This window comes from Mobula birostris, chromosome 8, assembly GCF_030028105.1.
Source record: "Mobula birostris isolate sMobBir1 chromosome 8, sMobBir1.hap1, whole genome shotgun sequence".
In the NCBI taxonomy this organism is placed as follows: domain Eukaryota; kingdom Metazoa; phylum Chordata; class Chondrichthyes; order Myliobatiformes; family Myliobatidae; genus Mobula; species Mobula birostris.
Window position 1 is genome coordinate 78,140,076 of NC_092377.1, and position 21,880 is coordinate 78,161,955.

The 21,880-nt window shown below is 43.8% G+C and overlaps 1 protein-coding gene across 4 annotated transcripts in view; it reads right to left on the minus strand.

Moving 5' to 3' along the window:
* The window catches only part of slx4ip (SLX4 interacting protein), a 145,914-nt gene that overhangs the window by 121,993 nt on the left and 2,041 nt on the right, over positions 1–21,880 (minus strand). Inside the window, exons 1-2 of one of the 4 annotated variants that reach the window (XM_072265498.1) lie at positions 8,070–8,128; positions 2,529–2,584 (exon numbers count right to left, since the gene is read on the minus strand). The exons of 1 other annotated variant lie outside the window; for it this stretch is intronic. In XM_072265498.1, the coding sequence (XP_072121599.1) occupies positions 2,529–2,555 (27 nt within the window). In that variant the 5' untranslated portion in view covers positions 2,556–2,584; positions 8,070–8,128. Of the gene's footprint in view, positions 1–2,528; positions 2,585–8,069; positions 8,129–21,880 lie in introns of those variants that run through there. 2 more of the 4 variants (XM_072265497.1, XM_072265496.1) reach the window with 2 other exon arrangements.

Here is a 21,880-nt window from a genome sequence, read left to right on the forward strand (position 1 = left end):
GAGGGAGCTACAGAGGCCCAGATTCTGGAGTTTGATGATTAAAACTGAGGGTATGATTGTGTTGAACAATGATTTGTAGTCAATAAATGGCAGCTATAGAATGTATTACTATTGTCCAGGTGATCCAAGTGGAAAGGCAGTGAGATTGCATCTGCTGTACAGTTATGCTGGTGATAGGCAAATTATAGCAGGCCCAGGTCAACTTAGGCAGGAGTTGATTTGAAGCAGGTGGGAATTTCTGACTGCAATATTGAGAGATTGAAGATGGTCTTGAACAATCCCTGCCAGTTGGTTGGCACAGGTTTTAAATGCCCTGTCAAGTACACCATTACAGCCTGATGCCATGCAAGGGTTCACCCTCTTGAAAAATGTTCTGACTTTGGCTTCATGGAACATGTGCTCTGGTTTCTAGCTACTCTTTTTTTGTGTGATTTGATCCGGGTGCTTCAGCACGGAATGGGTCTGCAGATAGGATCGAAATAAGCTGCAGAAAGTTGTAAACTCAGTCAGCTCCATCATGGGCACTAGCCTCCCCAGCATCCAGGACACCTTCAAGGTGCAATGTCTTAAAAAGTCAGCATCATTAAAAACCCTATTGCCCAGGACAAGCTTTCTTCTCATTGCTACCATCAGGGAGGAGGTATAGGTAGGTGCCTGAAGGCACACACTCAACAACTCAGCAACAGCTTCTTCACCTTTGCCACCAGATTTCTGAATGGACATTGAACCCATGAATACTACCTCACTACTTTTTTTCTCTCTGTTTAATTTAACTTTAAAAGCACTTCTTACTATAATTTGCATTTTTTATTATTATATTGCAATGTACTGCTGCCGCATTAACAAGTTTCACAATATACGCCAGTGATATTAAACCTGATTCTGATTATAAACTGTTCCTTACCACTAACTCTTCTCCCTAGCTACTGTCCAAAAATAATCCAAACTGTTCACAGTTTTAGTTCCACATAACCCCACCTTGCATTCTGACCTCATGGTCATACAATCACAAAGACTGTCAACTTCCACTTCCTTAACATCACCCAATTCTGTCTACACCTAAGCTTATCTGCTGCTGAAACTGTCATCTCTTTGTTATCTCCAAGTCTTACTATTTCTTCTCACTGTTAGCTACGCTTTTTTCTTCTTGTTCTCCATCTAACGCTCAACTGCACACCTTCAAATCTGTGACATATTCACTCAACACTTGCATGCTTTCTGACTTACACTGCTTCCCAGTTAAGCAACAACTCAGTTTTAAAATGATCATCCCTAGTTTCAAATCCGTCCATGGTTTTCCCTTCTTATCGCTGTAATATCCTCCAGCATTATAATACTCCGAGATACCTGCACCTTTCCAAATCTAGGTTCTAGGGTATTTCCAAATTTAATTGATCCACCATCAGTGGCATTGCCTTCATCTGCCAAACCTAAATCACTTTAATTTCCTAAAACTTCTCAGATTCTCTTCTCTCCTGCAAGATGAAACTGATGACTATTGGAGCTAATGCAGAAACCAATGAGTTTTCTAGAAATGAAACTTGAAGTAGCAACAGATAGGGGAGTGAATAATTTGTGAACTGGTTTATTCGTTCCACCACTCATGTCTCAATATTATCCAAATGCTCCTCCTTGACCATGGCCAAATTCTCAGGAGCCACTGGAAATGCTGCATTTTTCCCCCCCAAGGAGGCTTTGAGCACATCCTTCAATCTTTTTCTTAATCCATCAGCCCGTCTTTTACCACAGCAGAGCTTGGACTCAAAGACACCAGACTCTTGAAATAGACAGTCCCATCATAAAATAAAATCTCATGCTACATATTTAGCACCTCCACCAAGTCGTCAGCTGATGCTCGTGGTTGCATAGCAATTAACACAATTTACAGTGCCAGCGATTGGGGTTCAATTCCCAACAATATCTTTAAGGAGTTTGTACATTCTCCCATGTGACTGCATGGATTTCCTCTGCGTGCTCTGGTTTCCTCCCATTTTCGAAGACATACAGGTTAGGATTAGTACGTTGAGGTCACACTTTGTTGGCGCCAAAAGCATGGCAACACTTGCTAGCTGCCCGTAGCACATCCTCAGACTGTGTTGGTCATTGACACAAACAATACATTTCACTATGTGCTTCGATGTTTCCATGTACATGACAAATAAAGCTAATTCCTTAATGTCTTAAAATCTCCTCCATTGCTGCCATCCCTTTCTCTTTCTTCCTTTCCACCAGCTCAATGTTTGCTCTCAAATAAAGAATTGCCATTTGAGTTGCTTGCAATGAGGTTATTAAAGCATGCAAACCCAAATCCAATTTTTCTTATTTAGAAGAATTAATGGCCAAAGGGTTGAACAAATGTAATCACCCTTCTATGTGGCAATTTAAAATACTACTACTTATTTTATTCGTAGAGAATCTAAAAATGTGTTTTGAAACAAGAATGAGATAAGATAAGCATTAGTTTTAAATCAAAAAGATTACTTGCATAAGCTACAAAGTATCACAAGGGAAAAGAAGCAAAAACTTACCTTAAGTACAAATTTATTTGAGGACATTACTGCAGTAGGAATATATCCTGCTTAACCTGCAACGATAGTTTAATAAATTACTATAATCTCATTCACAGAATCAGTCAGCCAACTTCAATAAAGACATAAAAACCATGAGATGGAACAAAATACAGGTGTCCCCCACTTTTTGAACGTTCACTTTACGAAACCTCACTGTTACGAAAGACCTACATTAGTACCCTGCTTTCGCTTTCAAAGGCGTTTTCACTGTTACGAAAAAAAAGCAGCGTGCGATAAAAAAAAATCAGCGCGCGATAAAAGGCCCCGAGCAGCCGTTTGCAAGGTGAGTACTATGGTGTCGGAAAAGCCTAAAAGAGCTCGTAAGGGTGTTACACCTAGCGTAAAACTAGACATAATTAAGCGTTTCGATCGTGGTGAACAAAGTAAGGACAAAGTCAGTTTGGCTTGTGGAAGCTAACGAACATGATGTTGAAAAGGTTTTGGCATCCCATGACCAAGAACTGATAGATGAAGAGCTGATGCAATTGGAAGAGGAAAGGATAACAATCGAAACCGAATGCAGTAGCGAAATGAACGTGAAGCAACTGCGTGAGATTTTCGCTGCAATGATAAGTACGACTTTAATTTTGATAGGGTACGTAGGTTTAGGAGATATTTGCAGCATGGTTTGAGTCCTTACAAAGAACTGCGTGATAGAAAAATGCGCGAGGCTCAGCAGTCAAGCAAGCCTTCCACATCAGCCACAGCAGACAACGAACCTCGACCTTCGACATCGAGGCAGGCAGTCATAGGAGAAGATGAGCTGCCTGTCTAATGGAAATAGACGACTTGATGACACCCCAGTGTCCCACCACCCCAACACTCAGGCTGCGGACAGGTACTGTACCGATTCGCGGAGAATGCAGCAGTAGCTGGGAGGCTCACAGCACATCTTTAAGAAAAAAGCCAAAATAAACATGCTAATTAATTAGGTGCCGCCCCACACTTAAATGTCAGCCCAAATCAAAGGCGATGCAATCGGCAATCGGCACTGATCTGGGCCGACAATTACATGCCGGGCAGCACCTAATTATTTAGCATGTTTATTTCGGCTTTTTTCTTAATGATGTGCTGGATGCCTCTCAGCTACCGCTGGACCCCTGCATGCTTCGCGGCAATGTATCGGTCGGCGGCCTGGAGGGTGGGGGCCACGGCACCACCCCAACCTGCGATGACTCAGTCTAACACACCATCATCAGTGTGCTCTGCGCTGTCTTCCCAATTCCAGTAAGTGATACTACACTGTGCATACATTATTTCTACTTTATATCAGCTGTGTATTTTTACGTGTTATTTGGTATGATTTGGCAGTTTCATAGCTTAAAGGTTACCGGAGAGCGCTTGCACCAGGTTTTTGCCAACAGCACTTGCGTGAGATTTTCTGCCGACAGCGCTTGTGTGAGATTTTTGCTACAGAGAACAGTTCAGTAATGATTGTGGAAAAGTATTTCTACTTTACATAGGCTGTGTATTTATCATATCATTCCTGCTTTTACTGTGTGTTACTGTTATTTTAGGTTTTATGTGTTATTTGGACTGATTTGGTAGGTTATTTTTGGGTCTGCAAACGCTACAAAATTTTCCCATATAAATAAATGATAATTGCTTCTTCGCTTTACGACATTTCCGCTTACAAACCGTTTCATAGGAACGCTCTACCTTTGGATGGCAGGGGAAACCTGTATTAATTAAACACGAGCACAGTGCCAATTTGTCTCATCGTCAACACCCATCTGTTGGTCAGAAAGACTGTGGGTATTTTACTTCACTTTTAAAACAGCAGCACAAGATCCAGGTTGATATCTGAAATGTTGTGGAGGAACCACTCCAATATTTGAGAATGGAATGTTAATGGTTGAATGAATATGAAAAGAACTTAGTTCTTTTTAATGAGTAAGAAGTTCTCTCAGTCATGTACAAGACTATCTTATTCATCAAGACCATCAAAAAAGAAACCCAAACTGCTCATTTTTTCCTGTTCGTGGAAACTAGATATGCAAATAAAAATTGTTACTCTAAAGTTTTGAAAGATGCAATATATCTGCAAGCAGTTTCCTCCCTGAAGCCTTTGAATCATGTCAAACAGTTCAAAGACTGAGTCTCGGAAAATTCAGAAACAATAAAATATCAACTGCATCACTTTTCTCTGGTGGGGTGGTATTTCAGTGCCACACAGGCTACTTGCTTCTAACCAGTGAAAATGAATTTAATTTACTTATATTAAATTTTAACTTCTATTAAGTTCTATAAGTGATGTAGTCAACATGCTTGCACTTACACGGAATAAAGAACACAAGAACACTCTAGTCCTCTTGATCTTATTTTAAGAAGGAAATTAAGACATTTAGCATCCTAAATCTCTGCTTATTAATATGGACCATCATTGCTATGAAATAGACAGTGTATAAGCTACTGCCGAATTTAGCCAGCTAAACCTGAGCAGTTTAATCAATTAGTGCAGTATCCATGATGCTCTTTTACACAAGCATATTTAATGGATCAAGTCACTATTTTTTCCAAATAATGGAATGTATGGTATCCATCCATACAGGGTGCTTGTCTAGCTTGAATCAGTCCTAACTACTAATAATGGCACTGGCTTGCAGTAGAGTCATCTGAAGCCAAGTGTGAGGAATCTTAACCCTTTCCAACTTCAAAGCTTATCAATGAGCCAGACTGGCAGCTCATTCGTCAAGTCTTTCAGCACTGAAGGTCTGATAAGCTAAGATTACCAGATATTTGCCAAACAGGATTGACTCAGTTACAAACTAACACTACCAGAAATTCTATTTGGAGACAACGTGATCCCAAAAAGACAGTGATTATCTGTCAATCTCATCAACAATGATCAAATTGTACTAAAAGGAAGTTATTCAATATTTTAGTGTAACATGCTCTAAGGTTTCACTGCTAATATAATGGCTTCTCTGTAATCTTCCACTGCTGAGGTAATGGTATCTCTGTAGCAGCAATGTTTGGGTTACGACTAGAGATAACGGGACATGCTAACCAATGAGCAGGATGTTATTCTTTCTTGTGTGTCTGGGAGCCGGGAGTTCATGGTCTTTTGCCAGGGAGAGATGAGGAGAGAAGACACGAATGGAGAGAGTTGGTAGACCTCGGATGGGGTGGACTTGGAGCAAGGGTCCAAAGGTCAGCAATGATCGGAGGAGGTTGATGGTGGATGAGCGACCTTATCAGTGAGCTCCAACGTTGCACATTAGACTGTTTCATGAGAATGGGCCCTTTTTCTTTTTCTGTTTTCTTTACTAACCACACAGTCAAATTGAGAATTATACAGCTCAATCGTTTAAACACATATTGTGTACTGTTTGTTATTTCGTGGTACTGATTTGTAACAGGAGACACATTGCGTAGCATCCATCCAAAGGAGATTTCTTAAGTTTGGCGGGGCTGGGGGGGGGGGGGCTATCATCCCCTATATTAAGCCGCTAGCTGAACTGAGAGTTACATTAGTATAAAATTGATTACAAATCATTTGTGAAAAATGAAAATAACACATACTCGAATGTAACCAACATCAATTTAGAAAATACTGTCACGTGATTATTTTTATGTAATTTTCTTTATGTCCAAACCTCTTTCCCTTTCTGAAATTACTGACTAGTCACCAAGGTACTAAATTATTTCTCTCTCCTCATTCAGGTTACAGCATTAATTCCTATGGATTTTGCCAATCACAGACCATGACACAAATGGCAACGCAATCCTTAGCAACTTTCTCAAAGCCACACTTTCAACTAGAGATGCCTTTTTACCTCCAGATTTTAGAGGTAGTGGGATGTGTACTCCCACTTACGCAGAAGAGACCAGGGATGAAATAAGAGTTACCACTGTGGTAATCCTTTTTTCTTCTGGTCTCAGATGACAACATACTAACAACAAAGGCAGCAATTGGTTTTACAATTGGGTTATATAACATTCTATGCTATAGTATATTTCAGATTTTCTCAGACAGTGCTGCAATTGAATATTCAGTTACATTGAAAAATGAACCACTTAGAAGAATGAAAAAGTTAAGAATGCTTCCCATTTGTTTAAGTTCCTGTTGAAATGGCCTTTCCTGGTTCAGTGCACATACAATGACTTTTATAATGATGTGCTGAAAGCAAGTTGATCGAGTCTCAACTTGTCTCAAATTACATTTCACCACTACAGCCTGTCAACTATCAAACTTATAATTTGATGTAAAAATATAGTGTAATGTCAAAGGATTTCTGATTAACTCTATCTAAGTAGTCATAACAGGTAAGTTAGCTTGCATAAAAATACCCATGGTTTATAAAGCTATGTACACAATTTCCAAGCAATAACAGAAAGCAGAATGCTAGAAGAACTCAGTGGGTCAAGAAGCATCTGTGGAGTTGATGTTTCAGGTCAAGACCCTGCATCAAGGCTGAGAGAGGAGGGAAAGATAGCCAATATTTAGCAGTATGAGCTGGTGTGGGATAGAAAACTGGGTAGACAGGTGAAGCAAGTGGAGGAAGCAGAGAGGGCATTGGTTACCCGTAGTGGGAAATGTCAACATTCATATAATCAGTTTGTGAGTTACTCAAGCAGAATACAAGAATGTTGTTATTCCAAATTGTGTTTTGCCTTTTCTGTATCAAAGGAGCATGTCAAGGACAGAAGGGTCAGCGTGGGAGCAGGAAGGAGTTAAATTGACATGCAACCAGAAAATGAAGATGGCCACTTTAGGCAGAGTGCAAGTGCTTCGTGAAACAGTGGCCTAATCTATGCTTGACCAGGAGGTCACATTGTGTCTGTGACCCCATGCACATCCTGCAACACTCAGAAACCTCTTCCACCTCCTTTCCTGAGTCTGTAATTCTTTAAAAATTAACCAAGAGAAAAAGGAAACAACTATCCTGGTATAGCAGAACTACCTGTACTTTGGATCCACATCACATTAACACATACAGAATGTACCTCACCTCAAAGCAAGGTGGTAAAATATACACATTTTCTTAAAGAATGTTTTTAATAACCTCTGGAGGTTCTACAATCAGTGTACTACATTGAGGATGCACTTAACAAAATTTGAGCACAGCAAGCTTCCACATACACCAGTTACTAGATAATCTGATATTTCAGTGAAATTGATTGAGAAATAAATATTAATTAAGATACTGGGAAAGACTCCACAGGCCTTGTTCAGTATTCTGCCATAGCATCTTCAATGCTCTCTTGACAGGCCACAGGCATGCAGCATCTCTGAAGGTACAGCATTCCCTCAATTGTTGCACTGCAGCCATCAGCCAAGGTTGAGAGACATCAACAAGTCTGAAATGACCATTAACCCTGGAGGACCTGACAAGTTCTGTTCAGGGAACCAATCTCTGGAAATTGCCTGTTAGGCACCAGAATTCCACTTGGTACTGTAGAAGTGGATAGAAGTGAACTCTTTGTAATGGAAAAAGTGCTACATCTGCCCATTCACGGCCCCAAATAGTCCTTCCAAGTCAGGCAACACATTACCTGTGGGTCTGTTGCGGTATTCTGTTCTCCCGGAGTGGCCACCTCTACGTTAGTGAGACCTGAAGTAGAAAAGCGGAGCCTAGTCGAGCACCTTTGTTCTGCCTGCAACAAGCAGGATTTCCCTGTGGCCAAACATTTTAATTCCAATCCCCATTCCCATTCTGACATGTCAATCTACAGCCTCCTCTATTGCCATGTGAAGCCTCTTTTAGGTTGGCAGAGCAACACCTCATATTCCATCTGGGTAGCCTCCACCCTGACGGCATGACTACCGGTAATTTCTCCCCACTTCCCCCTTCACCCTTTTGCATTCCCATTCTGGCTCCCCTCTTTCCTCTTCTCTTCACCTGTTTATCACCTTCCTCTGGTGTCCCTCCTCCTTCCCCCTCCAATGGCCCACTCTTGTCTCCTAGCAGATTCCTTCTTCCTCAGCCCTTCCCCAGCAGTCACATCCCAGCTTCTCACTTCATCCCTCCTCCATCAACCTACCTACCTTCTCCTTTACCTAACCCCTATCACCTGCTAGCTTGTACTCATTCCCCCCCCCCCACCCTCCTGTTTTGGGTTTCTTACCCCCTCCTTTCCAGTCCTGATGAAAGGTCTAAGCCCAAAATATCAACTCTTTATTCCTTTCCACAGACACTGCCTACCTTGCTGAGTTCCTCCAGCATTTTGTGTGTGTTACTCTAGATAGAAGTGACCTGCTGGAAGTGGAGGCAAAGGAAATCAGAGCTGGCCATCCATCTCATGGTTAAATGCAAATTACAAGGTTTTGTCCAAGACTGTTGGCACTGAGTTGAGTCTTCTCCATACCTCATGATTTACCAAGACCGGATCAACATTGTAACTGGTAGAAATGCTTCTAACAGCCTTGCGATACTCAGGACTACAATCACCTATACGCAGGACAATAGGGTTTAGGGTGGTGTATTTACATGCCCAAGGTCTCTGACAGAATATCCCATATGTACATAAAGATTCCCCATCAAATCTGGAGTCAGGCAAGGTTAGTCTCTACTCAGTCATATTGGTATTACCAAGCCTTTTGCCAAATACTTATGAATACTCAGCAGGTGATCGAGCAAAAGATGACGTGGAACGATCTCTGGAAGGTGGATCCACACCACATCAAGTTCCTTATCCAGGCTGTTTATGACGTCCTTCCTAGCCCATCCAACCTGCACTGCTGGGGCCTTGCAGAATGACCAGCTTGCCCCCTCTGTGAGAAGACCGGTACACTAGAGCATATTCTGAGTTGTTGCCACAGAACTCTTGCTGATGGCCGTTATCGGTGGCAGCATGACCAGGTCCTCCGGACAATTGCTGAGACAATCTGCAGCACCCTTAGCATCTGCCGGAAGACAAGTCCGGTCAAGAATATCATCTGCTTTGTCGAAGGGGGAAAAGACCAACAGAACACCAGAAAGCAACCGGGTTACTCTTCACTGCGTAGGACTGGAAGCTAAAAGCAAACCTGGGAAAACAGCTGCAGTTTCCTACCCACATTACAGAGACTACACTGCGGCCTGACATTGTGTTGTGGTCCGACTCATTGCAGCACGTCCTTATGCTTGAGCGTACCATGCCGCGGGAAGAATGCATGGAGGAGGCCTATGAGCGGAGAAGAGCCAAGTATGGAGATCTGAAGAACAACTGCCAAAGAGGCTGGAGAGCAAAGTGTTGGCCCCTGGAGGTTGGGTGTCGTGGCTTTGCAGGCCAGTCGTTCTGCAAAGTATACAGTCGGCCCTCCTTATCCGCGAGTTCTGCAAGCGCGAATTCAATCAACCGCGAATCGAGAAAACCCGGAAGTGCTCTTCCAGCACTTGCTGTTCGAACATGTACAGACTTTTTTTTTCTTGTCATTATTCCCTAAACAATGCAGTATTACAACTATTTTACATAGCATTTACATTGTATTAGGTATTATAAGTAATCTAGAGATGATCTAAAGTATACAGGAGGACGTGCGTAGGTTATCGTGGATCGGAATCGAAAAAAAACCGGAAGTTCTCTTACTAAATAAGTCGGAACAGGTACATCCGATGTTATTCAGCATCAGTTAGTCAAACGTTTGTCTTAATATATAGTACATATTTTACCTTTCTATGCATATAAAATACTTAAGAAACATATGTTTCAGCGCCGGGCTCGGGAACAGAAGTTCCCGAGTTCGATCCAGTGACAGATCACTCCCGAGCACGCTGTCCATCCCTGCCGGGTTGATGTGAAGGATCAAAAACCCAAAACCCCAAAACCTAATAATTAAACCACTGCGTTGCTGCGTAATAATTGTTGCTTTTATCGGGCAGAGCCTTTCTCATTTTATCCTTTAAAATTGTTCCGATCGTTGACCGACTGTAGCCTAACACTTTTCCAATGACCGACGGTGTTTCACCTCTTTCTGATCGCTTTATTATCTCCACTTTATTTTAAATCGCAATCATGATTATTTTTGTGAGCAGAAACACTGCGGATTCAGAGCTCCGCCGTCGGGTCCTAATGCCCACCGCACTGAGCCTGGTTAAATAAGGTCCGGGGTTCTGCTGGGTCCTAAGGTCCACTGCATTGAGACAGGTTGAATAAGGACTTGAGCATCCGCATTTTTTGGTATCCGCGAGGGGTCCCAGATAAGGAGGGCCGACTGTACACTGCACTTGGAATCACGGGAGAGAGAAGAAGGAGAGCCATTTCTACCACCAGATACAGCAGAGAAAGCATCAAGATGGCTCTGGATAAAGAGGGCAGATCTGTGGGTTGCTGCTAGGGCACAGGCCGGGGTCTGATCAACCCCGGTCGGGTCGCCTGGGCGAGGGTGTATGATGTTGAAAGACCCGAAACACCTGACAGCCCCAGGTAACATCACTGTGCCCTAGCTTAGCATCATGCATATGTTTCTGTAAGAAAAAAGGACGCATATTTAAGGGAGATGAGAATCTCAAGCAGCAGGAACACTCATTTTAGAGCTTCCCGAGACCAGCTGTTCATCAGCATCTGCCATTAGTCTGAATTAAAGTTCAATGTAAAATTTACTACCAGAGTACATACCTGTCACCACATACAACCCTGAAATTCTTTTTCCTGCGGGCATACTTAGCAAACCCATAGAACAGTAACTATTAAACAAAATGAATGACAAACTGTGCAAATGCAAATATAAATAAATAGCACTAAATAGAGAGAGCATGAAATAACAAGATAAAGAGTCCTTAAAGTAAGACCATCGGTTGTGGGAACACCAGAAATGGAATGAGTGTAGTTATTGCCTTTTGTTCAAGAGCCTGATGGTTAGGAGTAATAACTGTTTTTGTGAGTCCTGAAGCACTTGCACTTTCTACCTGATGGCAGCAGCGAGAAAAGCAGTAGTGAGGATCTTTGATGATGGATGCTGCTTTTCTATGCCAACATTTCATGTAGATGTGCTCAATGGCTGGAAGGGCTTTATCCATGATGTATTGGGCTATATCCACTAACTTTTGTAGGATTTTCTGCTCAAAGGCATTGGTGTTCCCATACCAGGCTTTAATGCAGCCGTCAATACACTTTCCACCTCACACCTATTCAAGTTTGCCAAGATTTTTGATGAGATGACATGCCGAATCTTCACAGACGCCTGAAGACGTAGAGGCAGAGCCGTGCTTTCTTTGCAGTTACATTTATATGATGGGTCCCGGACAGGTCCCCTGAGATAGTGACACCCACGAATTTAAAGTTACTGACCCTCTTCACCTCCGATGAGTACTGGCTTTGGTTTCCCTCTCCTGAAGTCTACAATCAGTTCTGTTCTTGCTGACATTGAAAGAGAGATTGTTGTTATTACACCACTCAGCCAAATGTTCAGTCTCCCTCCTTCATGTTGATTATCACTACCTTCGATACAGCCCACAACTTGCACATGCTGTTGGAGCTGTGCATTGCCACACAGTCATAGTTGTAAAGCAAGTAGAGCAGGGGGCTAAGCACACATCCCTGCGGTGCTCCTGTGTTGATGGAGATTGAGGAGGAGGTGCTTTTGCCAATCCAAACTGACTGGGGTATGCAAGTGAGGAAATCCAGGATCCAACTGCACAAGGGGCTATTGAGGCCCAGGTCTCAGAGTTTACTGATTAGCTTTAAGGGGCTGATGGTTATAAATGTCGATCTGTAATCGATAAAGAGCATCCTGATGTATGCATCTATGTGATAAAGTTTAAGGGAATTGGAGATTCTCAGATTAAGTACCAACTATGTCTGTGTATTTTGTGAGTGACTGCAGTCCATTTGAATAATGTCTCACAGCTGCTTCTTTGGAGCAAGATAAAGATTAATATTCACACAGATCCACATAGTCATAGTCATACTTTATTGATCTCAGGGGAAATTGTTTTTTGTTACAGTTGCACCATAAATAATTAAATAGTAATATGTAAATTATGCCAGGAAATAAGTCCAGGACCAGCCTATTGGCTCAGGGCGTCTGACCCTCCAAGGGAGGAGTTGTAAAGTTTGATGGCCACAGGCAGGAGTGACTTCCTATGACGCTCTGTGTTGCATCTCAGTGGAATGAGTCTCTGGCTGAATGTACTCCTGTGCCCAACCAGTACATTATGTAGTGGATGGGAGGCATTGTCCAAGATGGCATGCAACTTGGACAGCATCCTCTTCTCAGGCACCACTGTCAGAGAGTCCAGTTCCATCCCCACAACATCACTGGCCTTACGAATGAGTTTGTTGATTCCATTGGTGTCTGCTACCCTCAGCCTGCTGCCTCAGCACACAACAGCAAACATGATCGCAATGGCCACCACAGACTCGTAGATCATCTTCAGCATCATCCGACAGATGTTAAAGGACCTCAGTCTCCTCAGGAAATAGAGACAGCTCTGACCTTTCTTGTAGAAAGCCTTAGTGTTCTTTGACCAGTCCAGTTTATTGTCAATTGTCAATTCGTATCACCAGATACTTGTAATCCTCCATGTCCACACTGACCCCCTGGATGGAAACAGGGGTCACCAGTGCCTTAGCTCTCCTCAGGTCTACCACCAGCACCTTAGTCTTTTTCACGTTAAGCTACAGATAATTCTGCTCACACCATGTGACAAAGTTTCCTACGTCAGTACTCAGCCTCATCTCCCTTGCTGATGCATCCAACTATGGCAGAGTCATCAGAACACTTCTGAAGATGACAAGACTCTGTGTAGTAGTTGAAGATGTCTCCTGATTCTTCACACCTTTTGGTTTTGACAAAAGGCAATACCTGATGGAAATTAGACAGGACATTCCATTCTTAATTAAAGTGGCTGGAGTGTCTATCAAGCTGATTGTTTTTTTGTAACAATAGTCCATTGACGTGGCTAGAATGGTTATCAAACTGATTGCTCTTTTGTATCGGTGGCCTTATAACTTCTAACAACTCTGACATCAGGCAGTGAACTTGTTGAACCACCAGGGAGATGAGAACACTTCTCCTGATGTTGGGACCAAGTTCACTCGCCGGCTGAGCTCGAAGAAATAAACGGGTGAAAAGATAAGTAATAATCTTTTGTGCTGTGGTTATTTGGTTCAGCATTTTTTAAGTTTACATTTGGTGCCGTGACTCGGATCCCAACATAGGGATCGTCTCTCTGGGCTGAGTAAGTGACAGGGGGCTTGAATCAAACACAATTGAGTGGCAGGGCGCCCCGAGGTAGTTTACCTCTGGCTACTCCTTGTGTCCAACCGAGCATTTTTGCCCCTCGCCCATTGGGACCGGTACCTTGACGGGATCAGATGACACGTTTGAATACAGGATTTAAGGTAAGCAGTTGTCTCTTTTACGTTGCTGCAGGTGACAGGATACGGTCGGTTGAAATTTGATGATTCGGAAAAGGGGTTGCACATGTCTCAAGCTATGGCCGGTTGAAATTTGAAAATGATATGAGACTGGCAGCCCGGTAAAATTCTCACCTTGGCAGCAGAAATATGGCTGGTTGAAATTTAATGAGACAAGTTCAGGATAAAAGGAGGAAAGGCCTCCAGAGTAGGTGAGAGTTGTTTTTTTCTTGCAAATATTAACAGAAAATAGGCTAGCAGTTTTTGTGAGAATTTAAGGCTGCGGGTGACATTGCGTATTCTGTATCGTTCCTAAGGAAAGAGTCGGGACTGGGGACCCCGGTCAGGAGAGGTGGGACCGCTACCTGACGGATTTCACCATATCAGCTGCCTCCTGATAATATGGCCGGTTGAAATTGATTAACAGAGAAGCAGGCTGGCTAAATTTCTCACCCAGTGGCATAAACAGTGACTGTTTTTCTGGCTTGTGCCTAGGCCCTTGTGTTGTGTATTTTGTGCCTATAAGCTGTTTGCCTCGTTGGTTTGTCTGTGTTTCGTGTAATTCTTGATTTTAGCTACTTGCTTTGCTTTATACAGCACTTTGGTCAACGTGGTTTGTTTTTAAATGTGCTATATAAATAAGAATAACCGGTAATATAATAAGGGCAATAATGGGATAGGCCCTTGATATAGCTGGAAAGGGAACTCCCCTCCAAAGTATGTGTGAAAAATTACCTAAATCAGAGGACGAAATTTACAAAGATTAAGTTTTTGCACTTACTAAACATTTGGGATCTGATATTTGGCCCCGGGGGGGGGGGGGCGGCGGGGGGAGTGGGACTTGGGATATAGGGTCACGTGAACAAGCGGTTAACATAATCTGGAAAAAGAACTGTGGAAAGAAATGGAAATTCCTGATTAAGGAATGGAAAGATAAAGCAGATGTAAAATGGAATAACACTTTACTGGCCAGTTGGAGGAATAATGCATGTGATAAAGGGATAGAGGTATGTACAGCAGAAGGGACTCCCAAGAGTTGGGAGACACTGAAAGCAGAGTGTGAGTGGGCAGATGGGTGACAAGAGAGAGAGCAGGAAAGGCAGCGTAAGCAGGCAAAGGCTGATATGGACAGACAGAAAGGATTAGGACGACAGCACTGTGGGAGAACTCTGAGGCCTGATCGGGAACCCGAGCCCATGTCTGGCATACCGACTCTTTTTGATGATTCGGAAGATACTGATAGGGATGAGGAGTGGGGATGTTCCTAGACTGCCACCACCCCCCTTCCTTACCCCTCTCACAACCAACCACACCACCCCCGCCACCATACCAGGCCCCGAAGGATCGAATGTGGCAGAGCGAGTAAAGAGAAATCCCAGAAAACAAACCCGGAGAGGATCTTGGCCCGGAGATTCTGGAGATGGATAGTCTAAACTTTGTGATAAGCTTGGAGGAATCCAACTGAACCCCCAACAGCAGTGCCCTATTAGGCAGTTGCCCAGTCCCCAAGCGGGTGGGGGGGGGGGCAACCAACCACCAACCATTGAAATATACGTCCCCTGGAAGCCTCAGGAAATGATAATGATCATGAATCAGGCCCCAGAAAAAAAAGAAAAACCAACAGTTTGCTCAGTAGGTCTGCAGTACTATACAAATGTATAATGCCACCCTGCAAAATTTATTCGGTGTCTGCTGCATGATGAGGGGAGGAAATGGAAGGCAGAATCAAGATACCAAATCTATCAGGAGTTACAGGTGGGAATCCATAATTAGAATGAACAGGCAGACCAGATTACAGACAGTCGGGAGCGATTTGTGGCCTGCGATGGCACTTTCACAGGAGACCAAGCCTCTAGTAATGGGAATCCGTTCCACCCCCCACCCCCCCCAGTTTAATGCCTTACTGCTCCAATGCTTACCAGTTAAGTTAGCCAACATGATTAAAACAAATGATATAGATTGGCCTGACAATGATCAAAATCGAATACAATGAGCTGACATATTGTTGGGACCCAGCTTTCGAATCCCGATCAACCCCAGAGGGGCAGTTAAGAAAGCTTATGGGGTGTTAGCTTTCATAAATCGAGGGATAGAGTTTAAGAGTCGTGATGTAATGATGCAGCTCTATAAAACTCTGGTTAGGCCACACTTGGAGGACTGTGTCCAGTTCTGGTCACCTCACTATAGGAAGGATGTGGAAGCATTGGAAAGGGTACAGAGGAGATTTACCAGGATGCTGCCTGGTTTAGAGAGTATGGATTATGATCAGAGATTAAGGGAGCTAGGGCTTTAGTGTTTGGAGAGAAGGAGGATGAGAGGAGACATGATAGAGGTGTACAAGATAATAAGAGGAATAGATAGAGTAGATAGCCAGCGCCTCTTCCCCAGGGCACCACTGCTCAATACAAGAGGACATGGCTTTAAGGTAAGGGGTGGGAGGTTCAAGGGGGATATTAGAGGAAAGTTTTTTACTCAGAGAGTGGTTGGTGCGTGGAATGCACTGCCTGAGTCAGTGGTGGAGGCAGATACACTAGTGAAGTTTAAGAGACTACTAGACAGGTATATGGAGGAATTTAAGGTGGGGAGTTATATGGGAGGCAGGGTTTGAGGGTCGGCACAACATTGTGGGCCGAAGGGCCTGTACTGTGCTGTACTATTCTATGAACTAATATTAAAGGTGAAAATGTTCAGCAGGAAGAAGGATGCGAGCGGGCTACATCTGGGGGATCAGAAACGGGAACCGAAGCAAGGAACGCATGTATTCACATCCCCAGCCACTGGGGTGTAATCTAGCAGAATGAGACTTGCTCTGTCTGTTGGAAGTCAAGATCGTATGCATGGACAAGGGTGTCACCCTGGGACTAGCAAACAACCAACAGCTTCCCCAGTTACCGATCCCCCCTGCTGGTGGGCACTTAATTTGGACTCCACTTTGGTTGAACCCCTTCTGCCGGAGGCAGGCCCTCATGTGACTCTGTGCTGTGATCCTACAGGGTGCTCAACTGAGGAAAACCAGTATTATGCACCCCTCGAGGGACAGTAGTTCCCAGTCACGGTGATTGGAGAGGTTAAAGGAAGAGAGGGCAGTGCATTACTGGCCGAAGTTCCGTATTTCCTTTGGTGACAGACAGGACTGGTGGCTCTCCATACCACTGTTAGGCTTTACCCTGGGTTCAAGCCAAAGAGTCTGGGTTCCTTGCCTACACTATGACGAAACAAGCCTCTAGCACCGAGGGTGACTGGCAAGACTTGGCCGCGGGCCAACTCCGATACTGGAAGGCATCAAAGGTGAAGACGGGACATCTGGTAAGACACTTGTTTAATACTGACCGAACTCAAGATGTTGTACCACATCGCTGGGAAATTTCAGGCCATGAAGTCGGTCGCACCAACTGCCCCCCACCCTCCGTCTAGATCACTGAAAGAAAGACAGACTCTCCCATCCCCTCCGCAATACCCTCTCAAGCCCGAGGTGACGTTTTATGAGGATGGAAGCTCTTTTGTGGATCCAGCAGGGAAACGATGCAGTAGTGTCAGACAGTGAAGCAAATGAGCAGGCCTCTTTTGAAACAGCTGTCTCCACCCAGAAAGCTGAGCTGTTTGCTCTGACTCATGCCTGTATCCTGGCAACAGACTAAAGTGCAAACTTACAGACTCCCATTATGCACTGACTACGGAACTTTGGGGATTTCCTGACTTCTTTTGGCTACCCCATTATAATGCTACCTTTGTAAACAACTTACTCATCGCTCTTCAGTTACCTTGAGTTTTGGCTATTATCGAATGTGCAGCCCATACTGGGGAATCTGAGATATCTATGGGCAATGCTCAGGCTGATGTAGCAGTTAGACAAACTGCCTTGAATCCCACACTTTTAGTCCCCTCGGGAACCCAGCAAGCTCCTATTAGACAAAATCTAAGGACAGGTATGCCAGACAAGGGGGAGATAAGTAACTAACAGGGGGACGTCCCTGAAGGAGAGCACAAACTACTGTCATAAATGGGTTGCCACCTTGAACCTCAGACCAATTTATGGGTGACCCCCGCGGGACAGGTTTGTGTTCCCTCTGTGTTCTTATCTGTCTTGATAGATTATGTAAATAATTGTACACACTTGAGCAAGGAGGGAATGGTTAATATCTTGGTGGCGCCCTGATTTCCAGAAAGCAGCTGAAAAGTGAGCCACTGCATGTAAAAAAAATGAATGCTGGAAAGGGAATGCCTTGTGTTTCCAGAACTACCCTGTTGCCTGGTGGACCTTTCTCCTGTTTACAACTTGATTTTATAGAACTACCTAGAGTACATTGTCGTAAATATTGCTTGGTACTAGTACATGTTTTTAGCAGATAAAGGTTATACCCGCTACTGATAATACTGTTGTAAAAATATTAAGAGAAGTGATTCCCTGTTATGGATTACCTGAATCAATAAGCTCAGACAATGGACCTTATTTTATTGCTAAGATAAATGAGAAAATCTGTAAAGAACTGGCAATAAAACAGCAACTTCACCGTGCTCACCATCCAAGAGCAGCTGGTATAGTGGAACGAGCAAATGGAACCTTAAGGAATAAGCTAACCAAACTTATGCAAGAAACTGGGCTAACCTGGCTTAAGGTTTTATCTCTGGCATTGTTCCACATGAGAATCACACCCTCGACTAGAACTGCATTATCCCCAGCAGAAATCATCTATGGAAAGCCCATGCGAACCCCATGGGGGTTGGAACTGGCCCGACCTCCCCTTCCTGAAAAGATGGATATGCATACCTTAGGGGAGGAGATGGGAAAATATTTATGCGAGTTAACTAAAACTCTCCAAAGCTTGCATTCACAGGTACGACAGGCCTATCACGAGGACGACACCCAGCCTAAGGGTGACTACCCCACCATCGAGCCTGGAGATTTTGTCCTGATTAAGAACTGGGATCGTAAGAAGTTGGAACCGGGATGGAAAGAACTGTACCAAGTGCTACTGACAACACCTACTGCAGTGAAGGTGGAAGGGCAGCTCTGGTGGATACATCAAACGGACTGCAAACACGTTACTGGCGGAACTGATAAGGACTGGAAAATGTATTGGTTAATGCTGCTTTTAATGACCCGAAGGGGACCTGCCCCTGTTTCAGGAAGCCCCAGGTTAACACTTTTCTGTCTCCCTGCCATATCTACGCTAAGCAAGTAGAATGGGGAGCATGTTGGGTATGCTTTGTATCATGTTGTAGAAGTGACATTCTGTTCTGAAAAAGTTATTATGTAATAATAAAAAGGAGGGAATGATGAAGTTTAAGGGAATTGGGGGAATTTTCAGATTCCTGTAAATAATGGATTAAGTACTGACCATGTCTGTGTATTTTGTGAGTGACTGCAGTCTATTTGAATAATGTCTCACAGCTGCTTCTTTGGAGCAAGATAAAGGCTAAAGTTCACACAGATCCACATAAGATGTCTCCTGATTCTTCACACCTTTTGGTTTTGACAAAAGGCAGTACCTGATGGAAATTAGATAGGACATTCCTTTCTTAATTAAAGTGGCTGGAGTGTCTATCAAACTAATTGTTCTTTTGTATCAATAGTCTATTGACGTAGCTAGAATGGTTATCAAACTGATTGCTCTTTTGTATCGGTGGCCTTATAACTTCTAACAATTCTGACATCAGGCAGTGAACTTGTTGAACCACCGGAGGGATGAGAATGCTTCTCCCCTGATGTCGGGACCAAGTTCACTCAACGGCTAAACTCGAAGAAATAAACGGGTGAAAGGATAAGTAATAATCTTTTGTGCTGTGGTTATTTGGTCCGGCGTTTTTTAAGTTTACGTATACTGCTCAGATGTTCCACGGTTGTGCGAAGAGCCAATAAGATGGCATCTGCTGTGGCAGATGGCACTACACCACCCGTTGCTTCGGTAGGCAAATTGGAGCAGAGTCAAGATGCCACTGAGACAGGAGCTGATTATGTTTCAACCCCAGCCTCTCAAAACACTTCATCACTGTGTATGTAAGTGCCTCTGGGCAATAGTCATTGAGGCAGGTTTCCATGCTTTCTGCCCACTGGTATGATTGATGCCTGTTTGAAGAAGTGAGTACCACATATTGCCATAGCGAAAGGCTGAAGACATCCATGAGCACACCAGTCAATTGGTCAGCACAGGTCTTCAGTACTCAGCCAGGTACTCCGGATGCTTTCCTTGCACTAACTCTCTTGAAGGCAGCCCGCACATCATCTTCAGATACTGAGACCATCAGGAGATATTAGCATCAGGGCCAGGACAGGTCCTCTGAGATAGTGACACCCAGGAACTTAAAGTTACTGACCCTCTCCACCTCTGATCCTCTGATGAGTACTGGCTCATGGACCTCTGGTTTCCCTCTCCTGTTGTTATTCCTTTCTGCGCCTTGTGGCGCATCGGGTGGCAACCTTGCTATCTCTTTAGCATATTTTGTGTGTGTTTTTACGAGGTTTTTTTGGTGTGCTAGTTCGACGCTCAACCCAGCACAGAAGGAAAGCGTGCAAGGAGCTGGCTGGATTCGAACCCAGGATCTCTCACCTCAAAGTCTGGTGTGGATGCCACTATACCACCAGCCATCTAAGGGCCAGAGTTAATCTCTACAAATTGAACCTACCATTTTGACCTCTGGTACAACTGACCAAGCCCAAATTCCTTAAGGTGTTGGAAGCAATGTATGGCAGGAACTGACTAGAGCAAATAGCTAAATTGAAGCATAAGGTTGTAACATGGAGGCAACGCCATACTCCCCCCACCCCCGATGGTAGGAGAGACACCAGATGGGAAACATATAACATTTAACTCACTTCTGAACCACAGCAATCATCTGAACCATCTATTATTTCATCTGAAGGTTCAAAATAGTTTGTGTTTGTAAGGCCTCAAAGTAAAAGGGGGAAACCATAGCTAACATAGCTGTCATTGTGATGATCACTTTTGCATCAAGCCATTTGGCCAAGCAAACGTCAAGTGTCATCACACACTCATGTTCTGCCTACCCCTGCTCACTCAAAGGATGGGCCTGGCTCTATTGCCACAGAATATCCTACAAGGGTGAGCTGCACCACAACATCTCTCCCTTGTAAAAAGAAAATTCTGCAGTAAAAGAACATCTTGATTATAATAAACATGAGTAAGTCTGCATATGCTGTAAATCCAAACCAATACATACCAACTGCAGGAGGAACCCAGCAGGTCAGGCAATATCTATAGAAATGAATAAACAGTTAACAATTTGGGGTGGAGACTCTTCTTCAGGACTGAGAAGGAAGGGGGAAGAAGCCGGAATAAAAAGGTGGGGAGAGGGGAAGGAAGCTAGCTGCAAGGTGATAGGTAAAGCCAGGTGAGTGGGTGGGCAAGGGCCAGAAAAGAAGGAATCTGACAGGAGACCACAAGAGAAAGGGAAGGAGGGGACCCAAGAGGAAGTGATAGGCAGGTGAGAAGAGGTAAAGGGTCAGAGTGGAAATGGGGGGGGGGAGAAATTTTTTTTATTAATCAGAGGAGAAATTGATATTCATGCCATTAGGTAAGAGGCTACCCAAATGAAATATAAGGTGTTGCTCCTTCACCCTTAGGCTGGCCTCATCTTGGCACAAGGAGGCCATGGACTGACACATTGGAACTGAAATGGAAATCTGAATTTTAAAAAATCACAAACAACAGAAAATCTGTAGATGCTGGAAATCTAAGCAAAACACACAAAATGCTGGAGGAACTCAGCAAGCCTGCTGAAGGGTTTCGGCCCAATTCGTCAACTGTATCCTTTTCCATAGATGCTGGCTGGCCGCATTTTGTGTATCGGAATTAAAATATTTGGCCACCGGAAAGTTTCACTTGTTCGCTTAATGAATCGGTTCCCCCAATTTATGATGGGTCTCACCAATGTAACAAAGGCTGCATTGGGAGCACTGGACACAAAGACAAGAGGTGAAGTGTTGCCTCACCTGGAAGGACTGTTCTGGGCTCTGAATGGAGTTGGGGTGGGGGGGGAATGAGCTGAATGCATTTTTGACTGCT